Consider the following 19,640-nt stretch of genomic DNA (forward strand, 5'->3'; position numbering starts at 1 on the left):
TGAGCCGATACTCAGATATTCAAAGGTGAAATCACAGCTTTGAGCGCCTTACTGCCAGACTGAACGTCTCCGGCTGTAAGCTGACTTGTAATTGTGATTAATGACTCTGATGGGAGATACTGCACACAAACGCATAACAAAGCAAAGGCGTAGCAGGGAGAAAGTACTGACACAAAGCAAGCTTTGAGCTCGTTTTAACAGGAAAAGGTGAGAAGACAGGTTTATCCTGACATTCCTGCGTGACTCAATGATCCCCCCCACCTTTATGAGCAGACACTGGCATCAGTTGTGCCTTAGCTTTAAATAAGTATTGCTTTATTGGGAACACCAACTGTCGGTTGGCTGTGAATGAATCAAAAGTGTCAGACACAACTGTGAATTTATGCAACGTTTCTACAGCCAGTGTCCTCGGGCTAATCAGATAAGACTTCATAAACCTGAACACTAACAGCTCCAGATCAGAGTCAGATATCAAAAGGAAAATCTGAAGACTTCCCCTGCTTCTCATCAGCAAAACATAAACATGCATCATGTTTAAGAAGATCTCATAAATTTACTCTAAGGGTCTGACTCATCCAAATAAAATAAAATTCAATTAAGGACACATTTCACTTTCATTTAACCCTTCTGACTCTGTCCTGTCGCTGCTTATCCAGCAGAGGGCGCAGTGACCCTACATTCAGGCATGGGAACCTGTTTACATGTCTGCTCTGCAGTCACAAGGGTTTGTGTTCACATATCTGCTCTGGGCAAGTTAGTGGCAAGATGCAGATGATAAAACTGATAAATTGAATTACCCAACTGTTGCTCCACGTCCCGTTCTCTTCGTGCACCTACGCTGAAACCCTGTTGGCTGACATTCTGTGCTAAACATGCCCTCAAGGAGATTCAATGGTGAGTTAACGGTTCATTCTCACGCTCAAAATCTCTCGTCATGAGACCACACACAGAAGCAGCCACAGGAACAAAAAAAGCACAACAAGTGTGCGAGATAATTGGAAGTGGTTTATTAAAAAAATAAGAGTTCAGAGACAGACTTTTGATACTGTACAAGGAAAACAAGAAATATTACATATGTCAGCTCAAAAACCTGGCAACACCGCATTTTCACTCATAAATACAGAGACTTTTAGCAGGAAGGAAAAAATAAAAAGCGAAGCTCGAAGGTGACCTGATGCTCTACACTGCTGTGCCCCTCTCCAGGTTTTGCTTGATCTCTGCTGTGTATTTGCCATAGAAACGCTCCGCCTTCTTGTTGAACTTGGCGTTCCTCTCGTTGATGTAGTCGATGTCGGCGTCGTCGTTGTAGGCCCTGCGTCGGCTGTACTTGGACCGCTTCTCGATCCTGACAAAGCAAAAATAAAAGGAGCTTAGAGACATTTTCATAAACCGGCATGGCCTCCAACTGTGGCAGATCCAATAACAATAACTGGCTGCAGGCAATAATTTGGAAGCATGCATTTTTAAATTTGGCAAGCCGAGTGGCGATGGAAAACCTAGCGCACGTACTCGGAGGAAAATACTGTCAATTTGTGAGCTTCTACTCCTCATCCACCGTGTCTTCAAAGCATTGTTGTGCGTCATACCCTGGCAACCGAATCCTTGTCTAATGCCCTGCAGTTGCATCTCCAACACAGTCCTTTGACTGTCTTAAATATAGAAGAGCTCGGGGGAAGACTGGGGTAACAAAAAGGTCAAAGATTTCTGGAGGAAAGACAAAACCTTCAGCTGAGTGACATTAAAAGTGAGCGAGGCAGAAGGTACTGTTAGACCTCTTTGTCTCGCCACCTTAAAGTAGCCTCCAGTGTGGTTATCATAAAGCTTTGCAAAAGCATCACACCATCTGTCTGACATTTAGCCGTGCACACAGGCTGTTCAGGTTTGACAGTGCCCCGTCTATGACCTGGTTCCACCATCACGTGACCGAGTCGGTCGCTTACAGACCGGCCAACGCTCATTTAGTCTGCGAGATCCACGAACTTTATTCAACACAGTTCTGTCTGAAAGTTCTGAACTGAAAGCATCTGCAAGGCGCTGCATGTCTGCCGGAGAATTTCAAGGGAGGAAACTCGACATTCGGTGACATCCAGTCACTGACTGCAAACGACTTTGATCAAAAAATCCCCCCAAAATCCTTACACTAAAAACAATGTTATATTTGAACATTTGAAATACATTTGAGCATCACAATTCATGGATGTCACCACATGTGATGTTATGATTATCAGATCAAGAACCAGCAGTCACCTATGAGACGAGCAAGGGCTCGGTCACAGTAACGACAGGATGGCAACTTTGTTGCTATTATGAAACACTGGTGGTTTTGTTGTCACTGCACTGATTTTTTTTCGCATTTGGAGACTGACTACAAGCAGCTGCAGCAAGAAACAGGTCACCCAGAGGCCGAAGACGCTGCATGCTCGTCGGTGGGAGGCAACCCATCTACAAACAATCGTAGTAAGCAAAGGTTTGCACAGTCATTTCACCAGCGGGTGCAACTTGTTTTTGATGCATCTCAAGTGATTGAAACTACATCACGATTTCTTGAGGCATTTTCGAATTTCTGTTTCAAATCTCTGAGGTTCTGGAAGTTTGATGTGACTTTCTGTGTCTGAAGACAAGCAACAAATTTCACATTCTTTAAAGTTAATTTCTGTATTATCACAAACGAATTCCGTGTAATGCCAACCTGACCTTTTACTCGTGGGCTGAAAACAAACCGACTTTGTCTTATTGTCACAAAAGTTGCTTTAAACACGACACCTGGTCCCAGTCTTTCGAAGCAACTATTGCGCAGTTGCAGCAACTTTGCTTGTGCCCCAGTCTCTAGCCACTGTTTTCCTCGGTGTGACTGCAGCACAACGGAGCTTTCATAGGCAGTTAGCATGAGCCTGTTGCTTGTCACCAACTTGATCGTATAAAATCTGGCTTATTGCTCAAACTTGGTTGTCAAATTGCACAACCAACCACCTCCTCTTTTGGCGTAACAAGACGTGACCCTGCCAGCTGGGTTACAGTTATGTTCAGTTTAGCCGGCTGAACTTCCCACTTTTGGGAAACTCAGTTTAAACCTTGGTCACAAGGTGGACACATTGTGAATATAAAACATGAGAGTAGAACAATGAATAAAGTCCTAACTGGGATAACAGGGGATTAGTCCAGGAGTGGCGAAATCAATGTCCACACGCCTTTAAATGGATCCACTCCGCCAAGCATGATCCCTGGCAGATAATGAACTGCCTCCTGTCCTCGACTGGACCAGAATTTATGGTCCAGGGTTGAATTCTTCCACTCACAGAGATCGCCTCCCATTGCCTTTGCTTATCTTCACACTGCGTTTGTGGTGTGCCAGCATTGGGAAGCAGGGATTTAACTGACACGAACCCACGGTCATCCTGAGACACGTGACAAAACAAACATTTTGGGCAGCTTTGATGGTGCAAACCAATCATAATAACCAAGCTTTAACCAAATCAGTGCTTCGCTTTTCTTCCACACTGCCACGGGTGGATAAAATTCTGTTTTACGTCACATGCTTGATTTTGTGTAACCACAGAGCATCAGTGGGTACAGAGGTTTATCTTAGCGGTCTGCCCAGAGAGTCAGGCTGGTGTAGATATAAAATTTAGTGATGGTCAGAAGTGGATAGGGCACTGCTTTCATGAAAAGTGTGACTTACTGTTTCTCAACATCCTCCACCATGCGGTCAATGCCATCCTTTGTGGGAACATGGGTGCCGTAGATCAGGCTATTGGATGTGGGGTGGAAGTCCTCACCGCTGTGGAGCACCAGCAAAACAATTAGAAATGCATAACCACAGATAATCTGCACTTTAACATTCCTAAATCCACTTTTCTATCCCATCATTGTGATTATGCTCGTCCTAATGAGGGAAGATGATGTCGCTTTGGGGCCAGTCGCGATGGTGCATCCTTCATGGTTCTGCATGTGGCGGCTTTTACAGGCCGGAAAACACCTCCAGGGGAGCGAATTCCTCTCTGACCTTAGTGCACATTCTCCACGTTTAAAAAAAAAAAATCTTTAAATTATTTCTGGAGTGTGCAGCTACGTTAACATATCGCCCAGGGCAAATCGGGGATATGCAAATTAATATACAGAAAATTCTTTGCGCACACATGATGGCGGGGGTTATAGATCAATATCAGTAAGCTTCATTTTCACAATTCATTTTACTTGACTGGAAATTTCACAGTTCTGGTCACAGTAAAGACCTTATGCATCATTTTTATTACACTGTTAGTGGGAATTCATAAAACTAATGCCCGAGGACATTTCTTCTTCTTCTTGAGTGGTCTGTGTAACCGGATTAATAAAGAGTCCAGAAATGCTAGTCAGTTAAACGTAATATTTATTTTTATCAACGTACAAAATCTATCTAACTTACAACATATGTTAGTTAAGTTTTGGTTCCAAGATGCAGTGATGCCCTTAGCGGCGGTTTTACTACAAAGATACGACATTAAAAGCAGTGAAACTGCTGAAAATTTTGACACAAACCTAGAAAGGGTAACGTTGGCCTTGAAAGTAAAACACTGGGCCTTGTTTTTGTTGCTTTTATTCCCTCTGTTTGCTCCCTGTCACATGGTGCCGTGGGAAAAAAATGAATGTCAGCTGCCATTTTGGCGTTGCTTCGGCCAGTTTGCACAATTTTTGGTGGGAGACTGATGTGGTGGTATTGTCCGAGCAACAGCAACTATCGCTATACTGCAGCGACTTCCTGTGTGATGACGATGCATGCTACCCAGTGGAGGGTGTACTGGGACACTTATGTCTGCAACAGACGGAAGAAAGGAATGCAAACGTCCCCAGTTCTGTGATTTTGAGTGTTTGCAGACAAGTTGGCGCCTTCCAGGCAAAATAAAGAAGCTTTCAGTGCTGTGCTGTCTGCCTCTATATCTATACGTTCATATTTCACCTGCCAGCATCCACTCACCACCTGGCTGGAGAATACACAGGTTGCTTGGGGTTCCTGAGGTCTGACTGCTTTCTAACTTTAGTGTATTTTGACCGACGCAGGCCCAACTCACCTTTCCTCCTTTTGCTTCTCGTAATTTTCCATGTCTGGCCTGATCTGCTTGGTAAGCCTTTGGTACTGCCGGAACTGGGCCTCTGCATAACCTGTAGTCCATCGTATGTGCGTTTGTGTGTGAGAGGAGGAGAGGAAAAAAGAAAAAGAGTTATAATTAGTGGAACAAACAGCAAGCAGGCACGAGGCTCAGCAATCACAACCTGGGGCTGGTTAAGGAGGGCTGAAGAGGCATCTCTCCTCCTCATCCCCACCCCCTCCTTTTTTGAAGCCCCTCTGCTGATTATTTTCTCCCCAGAGGTTTTAATTCAGGGGAGGTTTTGATGCCACACATGGCAGCCACATTTAGGGGAGACAGCAAATGTTTTTTTCCAGCAGATTAAAGCAGGAGCAGTCTGACACGGTAAGGCCAGGATCTGTGTTCACAAAGCTTCCTGATGCTAAAGGTTGCTCCGAGTGACAAAGATCCTGGTAAAGATAAAAGCTTTTCACAAAGCATCTTATTCCTGAGGAGAAAACTGTGGGACTAGTGGACTTTTATTAGACTTAAGGAGGAAAGAAATGGATCCCAGTTTTACCAGCACTAGTTTCTGTTCCTCTGTGTCATATCAGATATGTGATATGATACAGATGCTCAAAGTTGGTTAGCAAAAACACATTTCGGCTGTTGGTTGTGAAGCCTGCGGTGGATGTAGAACTGATTTGTACTGATGATGAAGTTTTTCACATAATTAACAGCTTCTTCAGTGAGTCTCTGAGCTGAACTCACTATGTGTTTATACACCTCTCTGCATTTATAGTTAGTTGTCATTAACCTCTGACTCTCTTCCACAGCATGCCTTCCTCCCCTCACACCCAACCATCCCTGAGCCTGATTTTGGTTCCATCCTGTTCAAAAGGAGTTTTTCCTCCCCGCTGTCATATGATTGTTGGGTTTTTTATGTTTTTTATTGTAGTAATGGAAAGTAAGCGCCTTCAGGCAACTGTTATTGTGATTTGGCGTTGTATAAATAAAACTGAATTGAATTGAACTAAAATAAGAAGTAGAAATTTAACCAGAAATAATCTGCAAGCTTGGAAAATTAATGAAAATAAAATGAAAATACAGGAAATATCCTTAATTTTAGTATTTGTGAGTATAATTTATCAGACTTCGATGAACATATTTATTGAGACTTTGGATGTTTATAAGACTGTGAGTCAGCTGTTTCTAAAACTAATGTGTATAACTGTGGTTTGCCTCCACCAGTGTGTGAATGTGAGAGTGAATGAATAGTGGAATTGTAAAGCGCTTTGAGTGTCTAGAAAAGCGCTATATAAATGCAATCCATTATTATTATTATTATTATTATTATACCTGTACTGATTTTTCCTAAACACTGCCTCCAGCAGCTTCGAGCAGAATTGTCAAACTTTCCAGAAATAGTAGAAGTTGTTGTTGTGATGTCTAATGGAAAGAAACACTGGATTTCTGTTTTTATTGTGACCTTTCTGTGTGCCACAGATTTCAGTTTTCCTCACATTTGTGACTTTTGTGCCATTTTTATTTTGTGAATGGCTCTACGTTATGTTCTTGTTGAGATGATGTAACAGATGTGTGCAGGAAGGATCATTTCCCTGCAAACATCGGAAGATGTGTTTACATCCACATGTTGAACAACTGATGTAACCCACTTGTCTTGATCAGAAGGAAATTTATATTTTATAATCTTTTAATCTATTTACCTTCGTCTATGTAACATGGATATTAAAACTGCTGTTTTTATGCGAGCATGCAGAGAGCCTGATTCAGAAAACCCAGATTAACAGGGAACATCCTGATATCTGTTATTTCTGACTGAAGTTTTAGGTTTGTGGAGCCAGCAAACACAAAGAATGCCTGGCTGTGCTGAACCTTATTCATAATACATGCATGGCATTCATCTTCTATTCTAACTCTTCGATTGGACCTACACTAAACCTTGCTATGACTGAAAAAGTAAAGATGAAAGCTAACAGCTACCAAACAGTCGGAAAAATCCAACCAGCACCAAAATGGACAAAAAGAATGACACAAATAGCAAAAACCAGCATCTCCATGAGAAGCTGGCTCCCTACATTTTGCTGTAATGTAGACTCCAAGCATCTTTCATTAATCTTTATCACTCAGTGAAATGTTTTGTGATAAAGAAATGGGAAACTAAACAGAAGACGAGAATCACAGTGCACCACTTTCTCAAGAGTGAATTATGTTAAGTAAGTTTCTAGTAAACGATTGGACTGAGGCTCTTTGGCGTGACAGGAGGGATGCCCACGGCTAAAATAAAGCTGTTTGATCTGATCACCTTATAACATTTGCAAAAGGATTCCACAGCCAATATAATCATTAGACGTGGTCTATTTTTACACTGTATTAAACACTGTTCAGCAATCATGCTGAACATTAAAGATGACGAGAAACAAGCAGAATTCTTTTAGGATTCAAACTAAATAAGGTGGCGTCGTTAGCCTGAGCTTCAAACTTGATTCACGCAGACATTTGTCTGGTAGGCTGGTGACAGCGAGTGTTGGGTTATTTGAGGCATCTGGCTCTTCCAGTAAACACAGGTCAGCTGCAGGGTTTCTGTGTATGCTGATAAAAAGTAAATAGAAGGCTGTGCTCAAGAATAGTCTCCTTAGAAAGCAGGGCCATTATTCATAAAAACCTCACAATCATCTCAGAGAAGTCTTACGTTAGCCTAGAAAGTACCAACAAGAGGAATTTCAGCTTATAACTGATTTCGGAAAATTCTCAGAGCAACAACAGAGCTGTGTAATTGTCTATGATCACTCTGCTGGTTAAATCTGGGCAGACCTGTTACATTTTTCCTGCTGCCAAATAGTTTACTGTCACTTTAACATTACCGTGTCGGCGAATATGAGCGAATCTTTAATGGGATCGCCCACAGAGTTTTATCTCTGCTCACCATTTCCTGTTTGTTTTTTGTCTTTTTTAAGTGCCAGCGATGACACTAATACAGACGCAGGGTCATATTGTGGCTAGTTTCTACAGCTATGCAACCACTGCTATTATGGTGGCTGTGGCTCAGGTGGTAGAGCAGATCAGCTACTGATCGGAAGGTTGGTGGTTCGATCCTTGGCTTCCCCAGTCTGCATGCCAAATATCCTTGGGCAAGATACTAACCCCGAGTTGCCCTCCGATGCGTTCATCGGAGTATGAATGTGTATGAATGTAGTTTAGGTTGCACTTGAGTTTAGAAGTGCTTGTATGAGTGGGTGTGAATGGGTGAATGAGGCATGTTGTATAGAGCGCTTTGAGTACTCCGGGAGAGTAGAAAAGCGCTATATAAGAATCAGTCCATTTACCATTTACCATGTTTAAACAATTAGTCTAATAATCACAGTATAAAATGTTAGACTGCACAAGTAGATGATAAAGTCATCTGTCTCCGACTCCACTTTCTGACACATTTTTTGCCATTAATAAATAGAAGAATAGACAGTCCTTAGAAAATAATCTGCATATGTCTTTAGTGGAACAACTGACCTGCAAATCCTGTGTCAGGATTCTTTTTCTTCTTTTTCCTCTCCCACCTCTCTGCATCGTCAGCAGTGATGTCCAGCAGTTTCACTCTGCTATACTCCTCCCCACGAGCAGCACACTCCTGAATCCGAAAACGATAATTAATAATCAACTCAAACTGGGAAAAATTCAGCTGCACCACAGAAAAAACTTTTAGATATTTTGTTTCTAGTAAATCCAGCATAAAACGGCCACAGTATTTTTTGGTAATGAGATAAAACGTTATGTTGTGCTACATAGAAGAAAAACAGAATTTTCTGACAATGCCCGGAGGTGATGCACTTTAGACTTTGGGGCAACTGAACTAGTGATGATATGATGTTGACAAGGATGCAGTTAATACAGCTGTCACTTTGAGAGTTTTGGTGGCATTTTGCATGTTCTTCGATATGATATTTAATTAGCCTGAAATAATGACTGGTATATCAGTACATCCAGTGTACCAACCCAGGACTACTGAAAAACTCAAGTACCTTTTTCTTTTGATCTTCGGCAAGCTCCCACTCCAGTCGGGCTTTCTTAGCCTCCCAGTTTGAGGGCAGCTTCAACCTCTTGTCTTCCTCCACAACCTCCTGGTGATTGAGCTTACGTGCTTCATTCTGCAGTGACAAAACAACACCAAATGACAGATTTGAGAAGAAGTTGCATGAAAGAACAAAGGGAAAAAACAAAAATACACCTGTAAACATCTATACCTCATTTCATGGGTGACACCTGGGTCAGAAAAGTAAGAGTAACATACAGTACTTATCTTGAGAAGAGTTTTACAGAGACATCTGCTGTTATAGTACATTAACATATCTAGTGTTGGAAACCTACAATTACTCAATAATAACAGGTTTTGAACTTGTCGTGAAGTCCAACAATTTCCCAAAAATTACCTGCTTTACAAACATCTCTATGACTGTGTTATTGTCCCTACCCGGTATGATTAATCAAGTCCTTTTTTGCCCAATCTTTATAAAGCTGTTGTGCTTGTGAGCTTCTGCTTTGTGACAGGAATGTTTTTTCGGGCTCAAGATGATTCGATATCATTCGTGAGAGATATATTTGAGACATACTGGTGATATTTAAGCTTTGTTTTTCACATGCCACTGGTTTGCACACTACAGTGGATCGGTTTCGGCCTTTGGGCCCCTAATTTGCTGTCCATCCGGTTAAACATGAGGTTTCTGTGATTTTCTGATAAATCTAACTGAAGCTTTGAAGTTAAACAGCTCACTCGTTTGAAATGCAGCTCTCGAAATTTTCGCAGTCTCGCTTCTCTCTTCTGGGACGCGACGGTTTCAGTCGGCTCCTCTTCGGCAGTTGCAGCAGACTCCTACAAACACAGACAGTTAGCAATACAAGTAAAAAGTATTTATTCAAACTGTTCAATGAAGAAGAGACGCCTGAGAACAACTGGCAGCCAGAAAGCTAACGCTTATTAGCCAAGACGTTAGCCTCGTACACAAAACACGACATTTTAACCAACAAACACGACGAAGAAACAGAACATCTGTCAGCAAAACGACACATCGCACTCTAAAGGGTTACATCCATCCACCGTATCCACTATCCATTAAAAATAAACCTCAATAACAAGAAAAAAGCGCTAACCTCGCTACAAGACGCCATTATTGTGGTACTGAAGAGGAAGAAAACAGGAAGTTCAGCCCTAGCGCCGGATATTACGTACAACAAGAAAGTAACGCAATTACAACAACAAAACGTAAACAAAGCAAAGATAATCGATTAATTGCTGAGTAATATCGGTTCATATAACGGCATAAATCAAATATGATATAATCTCAGCTCCACTTTCAAATCATAAACTTATTTTATTGAAATAAACAACCTTATAACTAAATTTTAATCGGCGAGTCACGAAATAAAATTAAATATATAAATAATATAACAAAAAGCAATACAAATAAATAAATAAAGAATTTATAGAATACATTCATATAGGAAGAATTGATGAAGATTACGAACTTAGAAAATAGTCTATAAAAGCTCTAACAACATATATTAAAAAAAGAAAATCTATCATTAGAAGAACAAACAAATCTAAAAGATTTACAACTTAAGTATAAAAACATTTATATTTCAAGGGCTGAAGGAGCTTTTATTCATTACTGAAAAAAATGGCTAGAAAAGGAAGAAGAACACTGTATTTTTCTTAAACTTGAAATAAAAAAGAAAAAAATATTTCAAAATTAAAAGTCAAGAGTAATATAACCGAAGACCATATTCAAAATTCTTCTTTTAAAACAAAATCAGTGAAAAACTTTAAGTCACTCCTTTTATGGACGCACTTAACAATATTAAATAATCAGGCGAAGATTTAAGGAAAAAATTTAAAATTCTCCTGGCACAGATGGATTAACTGCAGAGCTTTGTAAAAATCTATAAGAAGCTATCTTCATTTCTTTATAAAGTAAGTCCAGAAACTGGGAAGCATGGGTCACTTACCTCTACAGTGATTCAGGGACCAGTGTTGGTGTTATGGATGGGCCTCAGGGGTCCAGGCCCATCCATTAAAGTCAGTGTGTTCTTTCAGCTGAATGGTACTCAAACACTTCAACTATAAGTTATAGTGATTCATACAATTTGGGTGATGAAAAACATGAACACCCATATCACTGATAAGTGCCGTGGAAGCTCAGTTTAATTATTTAGCTCACAGTAATTCAGTGCTTTTGCACCGGTCATGGAAACCAGCATGACTGAGTGAATTGGTCGATGCAGGTCACACTTTGGGAAGTACGCCTTCTGTCTCTTTGAAATCAAAAAGAGGTGATTTTAGGTTGTGCAGCTAGTTTGAAAGCATGACCCTACTGAAAGCTGCAAAGCAAATTGAAATGTGTTGAAGATATTATGAGCTCACAGTCAGCTGTCCTAGTGTGAGTGAGTTCATAGATCCACTTCTGGTCCCATTACCACCAGTAAGCTGGCAGATGATACCACCCTATTTCTAAAGGATGAATGTGAGACTAAAGATGCACTTTATTAGACCTTCTTTTTATATGATATAGTAAATATCTTAGAATGTCTTTAGAAACGAGTTCAACCCTCTGATGAAATCAGTTGAATACAGTTTTAGTTTGTGACTCCACAGACACCCATCTGTTTTAGGGAGAGCTTAAATTGCAAAAGCAGGAGAATTTCTGCAGACTGTTGCATACAACACAAGTTTTTTATTCATTTGGAAAAACAAAAACAATAGTATCAGGAAAGCTGTCTTAATGAATAAGCCCAATAAAGGTGGAATCGTTGCCTTTGATTTTGCAAGTCTTTATCACTTCACTTTTAAAATCCAATAGTTTCAAAATCTCGTTAAAATTGGACCTTAAAATCTTGGGAGTTTCCCATCAATGGATCGAAAATGTTAATATGATGATCTCTGAGTCATTTAGTCATCCCTTTCGCCTTGTGACATGGGGTGGCATCATGCTGGAAAATGCACAGCCTGTCACAAAATTGCTCCTGGATCATTGGAAGAAACTGATGCTTGTGGATGTTTTTAGTGGTCAGACCTTAAAAAGCCGAAGCCCACAAACTGAACAACATCGATAAGAGATGAATGGCTCAATCATGCAGCATGCCACAGAGGTCAACTTGGTAAATACAGCCTCTTTGCATACACTTGATTTATTTAATGAAATTAATTGTTCTTTACTATATCACAGAAATTTGTAAAAAATAATCTAAACTTAAACTGATATAAACTGTACGAAACACAATATTAATAGCTTGATCTTTTCTCAAACATTGTCGTGATAATAAAACATCTCACTTCATTTCATAATAAAAGATTTAAAGTAATTTGAAGAATGTTTTGTTTAAATGTAGTTTTGATCTCTTCCCGTGTTTGAGGATTTTTTTTGTTATCTACGTATCCTCTGAATGCTATTCAGCTATCCTGTCTACAAATGTAAGATTGTTTCATGAGGTTATTAGACATGAATCATTAACAAACCTGTTGTGTAACTACAAGAACTCATGATTATTTATTGTTACACTGCATCAGTTGTGTGCATGTTTGGTCTTTTTATGGTGGCACCATAGCAAAAGTAATTGGTAGACACAATTTATTATACAGTAAAGTCTTTGTGTATAATTTTAAACCAGGGCATTTTACTTACTTTTGAAGTTTAAATTCATTGAAAAATACTGCTACACAAATGGAAACTGGCATGACACACACAGAGAGCAATTATGAATATGGCTGGAGGTTATAAAATGAGAGGCTTGAAAGGTCAAGCATAAAGTCATCAGTGTACCACACAGAGAGTCTGTTTAGACTCTCCTAAACTCAATTGTTATGGTTGTTTTTGCCACATAGAAATATATTACCAATGCTTTTTATTTTTACCCACAAAAACACAAGTATCAATCAAGGCCTTGGAACATGGGACGCCTAAATATGATTCTATGATCTGATCAGGAGATGAAAGTAAACACTTTCAAGACCCATTTGATCATGTTTGACTTGCCAAAATGGATGTGCTCCCTGTTTGATTGCATTATACTAATAGAGCTCTTTTGGAGGATGTAATTAAGTGGAGTTTATAGTCTTAGATTAAAGCATCCTCTAGATCACAGGCAATGTTAATGGAGTGATGCATTTTCACTGGAAACCAGATGGGAGCACATCACAACAGAGCAAAACATCATTGGCTGCAGTAATGGGCAGGGCTCTACTACTGCCATGCAAAGGAGAAAATATCTTCCTAATGAATGACTCTCAAATGAGTAAGAGAGAGCAACGGGTAAAAAACAAGAATGGGACAAAACAGCATTTCCTCTGTATCTGATTCAGACTTAAAATGGCAGCGTGAAGAACAATTGCAAAACAACAGGAAAGGGGAATTTGAGGCTGGTGTGTATGACTGTTAAGTATCCAGACAAGCGTGAGAGTTTACAATATGTCAAATGTGGGTGTGCTATTTTTCTCCAATAGCTGTTAATCTCTTTGTCATCCACACATGATTCAGTGTTCTCAAGTACTCTCATATGTTAGCTAAACTTCCCTTCGCTCGCTTCCCTGGAAGCTCCGCCGTGTTGTGCTATCTGTCCACGGGGAAGTGAAAGAAACGGGCAGACAGCTTGTTAGCAAGAAGCAGCAACTTCAACCTCAATGTTTAATGTTCATGTCATGCACAAAGCCAAAGCTCAGTAACATGCACTCCATTATAATGTAATTATATAAATGATTAAAGAGAATCAGAGACCTGTAATAAGGAGAACATTTGCACAACAGAAACACGAGTACCTACAATAAGAGTGAGCACTGCTCTAAGTTTAAACCAGATACATGGTAACAGTAATCCAAAAACAGTGTGCAGCATAAAGCAAACAGCGACAGCACATCATTTACATTATTGGACTGAAGTTCATTTGCGGTGCACGGGTCACAAGAATCAACAAAAACTCTCACACTATATAAATACTGTGTACTAGTACACTTTCTAAAAAAAAAAAAAACTAGGCATCTTTGCAACCTTTTGTGAGTTTATTATAAAAAAAATGCTTAATACATACATAGATACATCACCATTGCTTCGCTATTTCAGTTGAACTGTAAAAAGACAGGCACCATCTGAATAAAGATAGATTTATGGCTTTTGGGTCTAAAAAGTAGAGCTAACAAAGTGAAGTTTCTTAAACAATGACCACCAGGTGATAGCTGAGGTTGCAAAAAGACACCTGGGTCTATAGAAATCTGTGGGAAAACATCTCTTGGACTTGAACTCAGCTCACATTTTCCTAATGCGCTTACAGGCCGGAGTCACTCTTTTTACGTAACATTGAATAAAACTTCTAGAAAATCAGAAAAGCCGCCCCCTGGTGGCCACTGAAAAGAAATCCAGCTTTAAGGCGCTTTCAGACTGACATTAATTATACGATGTACTGAGCATATGAAGGCAACAAAACCTTATAAGCACATAAATATTACATTCACCCTTAGCTTTTTTTTTTTTCTGTTGTAGTTCCCAAATTGGGAAGAGGAGCCTGAAAGCTTCTACTTTTAAATACCACAGGAACCACAAGACAGCAGAGTGCTCTATTGGAGTGATGCGGTACTACGAGGTCTTTAAGATAAGATGGGACCTGATTATTGGCTAAAGGGAGCCTTCTTCAATGATCCTCTGCCAGCATCTGCCACAAAAATTTATGTTCCAAGTTGCCTAATATGACAAAACATAACTCCTTGATATTTTAAAGTGTAAAGTATTCCAGAGAAAGCACACACCTGTACAGCTGATATCAACCCTAAACAATAAAAAAAGGGAAAACTATGTATATTTGATCCTGGAACAAACTGTCCCTTTATTTTGAAATCCAGTTGCGCAATCCCGTAGTGCGACATGAATCGCACATCTGCGGAGGCCACCCAAAAATGCTGAACAGCCACTCCTTAATATTAACTTTTCCAGTCAGGCAAATCAGGTCTTAAATAGAGTAACATTATATCTGCTAATAAATTGCACTTCTGTAAATACAGAGCTGACCTCATGGTGCTTTATAACAGTTTCCCGTTAATCAGAGGAGATGTGAGTTTCGCCACTGTGAATGAGATACTATATGTTTTTCCTCCATTTGACTGGTGCTGTTATCTTGCTTTTAATAAGAGTTCCTCTAGATAGCACGTGGGGGGGGGGCTCTTGCTGAGCAGACAGCTGCTTCACATCTGGAACTTAATATAAACATCATGGCCAATAAAATCATTCCATTTCCTTAATTACTATTCCTGTCATTTCCGCACTAAATGAAAAGTTATTAATTCGGGGCCAACACAAACATGGTTCCCCAATACGAGGAGCTGCTCCTGAAGCGTCGCCACCCTGACTACGGGCCGCTGTCACTGGACTGGAACCACAAGCTCCTGCCGTGCTCTGCCAGTGTGTGTGTATGCATGTACAGGGAACAGAAGCCAAGCTGCTGCAGACATGAGTGGAACACAAGATGGCGTCTTGTTTTCCATCTCATCCAAGTGGTGCCAGTGTAATCATGACAGGCAAAAACCCATCCTGTTTCATCTCTGTCCTCCTCCCCCTTCCACACTTCTGCTCTTGTTCTTTCACTGCTGCTCTGTATGTTCAACACATGCACCGCCATCCTTCTCTCCACCCTTTTCTTTGACATGTCTCCAATCAGTGTTGGGGAAACTACTTAAAACAGGCAGATCTGAAAATAAACAATAACTAGAAGCAGCTGAACTACAGCAAAACTACCTGAGAGAGAGAAACATAGTTTGGGAAACCAAAGCTGCTTAGAGGAAGTAGTTCCAAGTACCTTAAAAATATAGGATCAAGTGTCAGTGTACATGTTACATAAAACTATAACAACATCTACAACATGCCAGGGTAAAAAAGGCTTATAAAAATGCAAAGCTTTGTTTTTGTACAGAATGTAAGATAAGCTTTTATGGCTGAAAGTAAAATGTTATGGGGTTTTTCTTATGCTCGGTCATTTATTCTGTTACAGTAGTGGATACTCATATTAAAACATGATAAAAAGTGCATTCCAACTACTATAACCTGTTTGCAAGGGGCAGCCAATCAAAAATGGTACGTAGCCCCATTGTGCCAGGGCACAAAAGATAAATGCAGGTCAGATATACGATGTAGCATCGCTGCAATAAGGTCCCACGTTTGGAGTTTACATGTTCTCTCTGGGTTCTCTAAGTTGACTGTCTGTCTTTGTGTTAGCCATGCAACAGGCTGGCTACCTGTTCAGAGTAGAAGAAAAAAAAGCGGAAAAAAATTGGTGGGTAGGTTTTCAATTACAAAACATGCAAAGTTACTCGAGCAGGGGCCAAGAACAAAGATACGCAGCTGAAAATGAGCAGGGCAGAGCAGCCATGTATTTGCCTGAGACGTATGAGAAAATGCAAATGTGAAGAAGGTTGGTATAAATGATATTTAAATTATGTGTTCATGTTTTGAAACATGTTAAATACTTTAATATTTGTCTACGAAAGCATAATGATCGAAAAACACAGAAAAACAGGCTGGTAATGGATAATGGCTCAGAGAAAAGCTTCATTTCCACGTGTTGATGAAATAACTGACACAAAATAACTAAAATCATTTATTCACCACCAGTGATCTGACAGATCTGTCAGATTTCAGGCCTGCTTATAGAACAAAATGACTGGGTATGCATCAGAAGTTAATGAGGTCGGTCTCTGAATATGCAGCTACCTTTGAAAAGAACCACCAGAAACTCTTCTAATGGTTGTCAAATCACATCTTTATTGATATATGTCGGGGTTGTGAAATGTCATCTTTATGGGTGAAAGAGCTAAACCTGCATTCTTTGTAATGGCCACCAGGTGGTGACTCCTCTGATTGTGCAGAAGTCAATGGGAAAACAAACACTCTGCTCTATTGACATCATACCCCACCCAGTAACTTCCCTGATAAATTTTTGCTCTTACTTTCTAATTATTGAACACAACGTGACAGAGTGTGAAACTGCACACTGATTGGCTTACGACTGACACTGAGCATATTCAGGATAATCCTCTTTCTGACACACAGAATGCCACTATAACTCAAAATATCAAAATTTCTGCCAACTCCTCCTACAGGATCAGGAGTTGAGCAACCAAACTTGGAAAACAGGTTGTTAGCCAATGCAGGTTTGAGGACTTTAATACAGACACACACAAAAAAAGACTCAATAAAGACTTCACCATTTCATCCACCTTCATCAGTGGACGAGAAGAAAAATAATAAAATTCATAAACAACGTAACATAAGTCCAGAGTCAGGATTACTGCTAGGAAACAGACTGGAAGTATAAACAGATACTACAATAATGGACAAAGGCAAGGCAGTGCTATTTATACACGCAGATGCACTAAAAGGTAATCAGGGAAATTGGAAACACCTGGGTAGCAAGACACAGCTGAAAACAATCAAGACAATGAGACGGGCAGTCTAACAAGACACAGGAGACAAATAGCTATCAAAAAACACACAAAAAACAGGAAATCGCAGACTAACATTCTCAAACTTGACACAGAAAACACACAGGGGAATGCTAAGAAAACAACAAACTCACAGACTGTGACACAGATTCAACATTATGCACTCCACACTGTATATAAATGCCACTTGTTTTGCACAATATCCAGCTACCAACCTCTGTATATTTTATATATTTATTTTATTTTTACTCTATTTAATTTGTAAAATATGTACACACACACACACACACACACACACACACACACACACACACACACACACACAGACATACATATTTAGTATACACATTCAGTAATATGCATACACTCTTATATTGTACATATATTTATTCATATAATTCTCAGATTTAGCCATTCTTATACTTGCTTGTTTTTATGTTATTGTACTTTGCACACCTCTGTTGCTTGTGAAGCTCGCACACAAGAATTTCACTCACATGTACTGTACCAGTGTACCTGCACATGTGATGTGACAATAAAAGTGATTTGATTTGATTTGATCTTAGGCCCCTGAAGGTTCGAATCTATAACAGCAGCAGCTAAAAACACTTTTACCTGCTGATTCTATTTTGCATATTTAATTTGGCAGATTTTTACCCCATGTTCCTGAGATGACCTCAAAGGGATTTGTGTCTCTCCCTGGAATTGATCCAGAGATCTTGGGCTTGTTAGATGAATGTGAAAGCAACTACACTGCAAAGCCCCTATCTACCAGCAGGCTGAACCCATCTGTTTTTAGCTTTTAAAAGAATGAATCTAAAGAATAATCATAAAAAAGTATTTTTATGTCACCAGTGTTGTTGAGTATTGTTTGGCCAGTTGCATAAACAGACCAAACAATACTCTAGCATGAGCATGTACTAGCGACCAACACTTACAAAATGGACTTATATACTTATCAAGAAAGTGTTTACTGCGGCCAGGTCCGAGGGTTGTTTTCTCATAGACTTCTGCAGGTTGTGTCTGTTTATAATAATGCCAGAATACTGACAAATAATTTTTAACAGCTATACCATACTGTATGAGAGAGATTTCAGAGGTACATATGTCACCAAGCAAGTTTTTAGACATCACATAATTATCACAATCATATTTACATAGTACGAATGGAGTGAATATGAATGGAGCTTTTTAGATGGGAGATCTTTGTAAAATTGTCCACACTAAAAACATCTTTGTACGAGCACAAGCACCTGCGTATGTTTGTCCTTTCTGAGCTCAGCTCAGCAATTACCATCTTCCCCTGCAGGCAAAACAATGCCAGTATCATGTAGGTGATTCCTGTTTACAACCAAAGCCATTCACAGGCCAGCAGAGGAAGAGGATTTGGTGAGCGACACATATACTTACACAAAAGATGCATGTATGCACTCAAATACCACCAGTTTTGTAGTCAATGCTTTTGCTGCACCACACACAATTAAAGTCCCAATTAAAGGCCATTATGGGTTTTCCACTAGCAGCGACCGCAGGGAGAGCAGCTCCACGGCTTCTACATTGCGGGCGCACAGATGTCTCCTGTGCTGTCATCCAAAGGAACTCAGACTGATCCACAAACTTTATGATCATAATTACTGATCAAAATTAAAGTGCAACAACAATATGAACTCAGAGGACGGCAATAAAATAAAAAAAAGTTTGAGTGATTCCGGTAAGCGGGGCCAAGTGGGACTATCAGAGGGAAGTGTTAGTGAGCTGTTCATCCTGTGAAGATATACTGCAGCGATGACAACAGAAGAAGCAACTCTAACCACAAGAGGGAGCCATTTCCCTGAAAATTTACGAAAGGTGACAGTCCTTTTAAATCTGAGTGATAATATTAAATAAGGCCACATTTTCATGACTATGTTTGCTTCCCACAGCAAGCAATCACAAGGAGATATGAGTTCTCACCCCAGATGAAAGCACTGGGCTCCATATCTGCTGTGAAGCATCCATTCACCACAATACCCACACAAAAGTTCATCACCAGTGTCTTCCCCCAAGCGGGGCCCAAATGTGTCATGGGTTTCCGTTTCTGAGTTCCCATCCTCTTACCCAGTGACCTT

At 40.0% G+C, this 19,640-nt stretch overlaps 1 protein-coding gene across 1 annotated transcript; it reads right to left on the bottom strand.

Annotated features, from left to right (window-relative positions):
- Positions 1-985: 985 nt before the first annotated feature.
- Positions 986-10,338, bottom strand: syf2 (SYF2 pre-mRNA-splicing factor). The gene is made up of 7 exons (XM_003446187.5): positions 10,209-10,338; positions 9,832-9,930; positions 9,083-9,208; positions 8,574-8,691; positions 5,049-5,139; positions 3,680-3,778; positions 986-1,345 (listed from the first exon to the last, which is right to left on the bottom strand). Exons 1-7 carry the CDS (start codon positions 10,224-10,226, stop codon positions 1,180-1,182), a joined length of 717 nt encoding a protein of 238 aa, XP_003446235.1. The 5' UTR covers positions 10,227-10,338; the 3' UTR covers positions 986-1,179.
- Between the last annotated feature and the right edge of the window lie 9,302 nt (positions 10,339-19,640).

This window comes from Oreochromis niloticus, linkage group LG19 (assembly GCF_001858045.2).
Source record: "Oreochromis niloticus isolate F11D_XX linkage group LG19, O_niloticus_UMD_NMBU, whole genome shotgun sequence".
Lineage (NCBI taxonomy): Eukaryota > Metazoa > Chordata > Actinopteri > Cichliformes > Cichlidae > Oreochromis > Oreochromis niloticus.

Bases quoted from the DNA above. Each gene is read 5' to 3' on its own strand.
- syf2 (XM_003446187.5), bottom strand. The intron at 9,209-9,831 runs GTGAGCTGTTTA...TTGTCACTGCAG, and splicing joins GAGAGCTGCATTTCAAACGA to AATGAAGCACGTAAGCTCAA. The intron at 5,140-8,573 runs GTCAGTTGTTCC...GATGGACTACAG, and splicing joins TCCTGACACAGGATTTGCAG to GTTATGCAGAGGCCCAGTTC.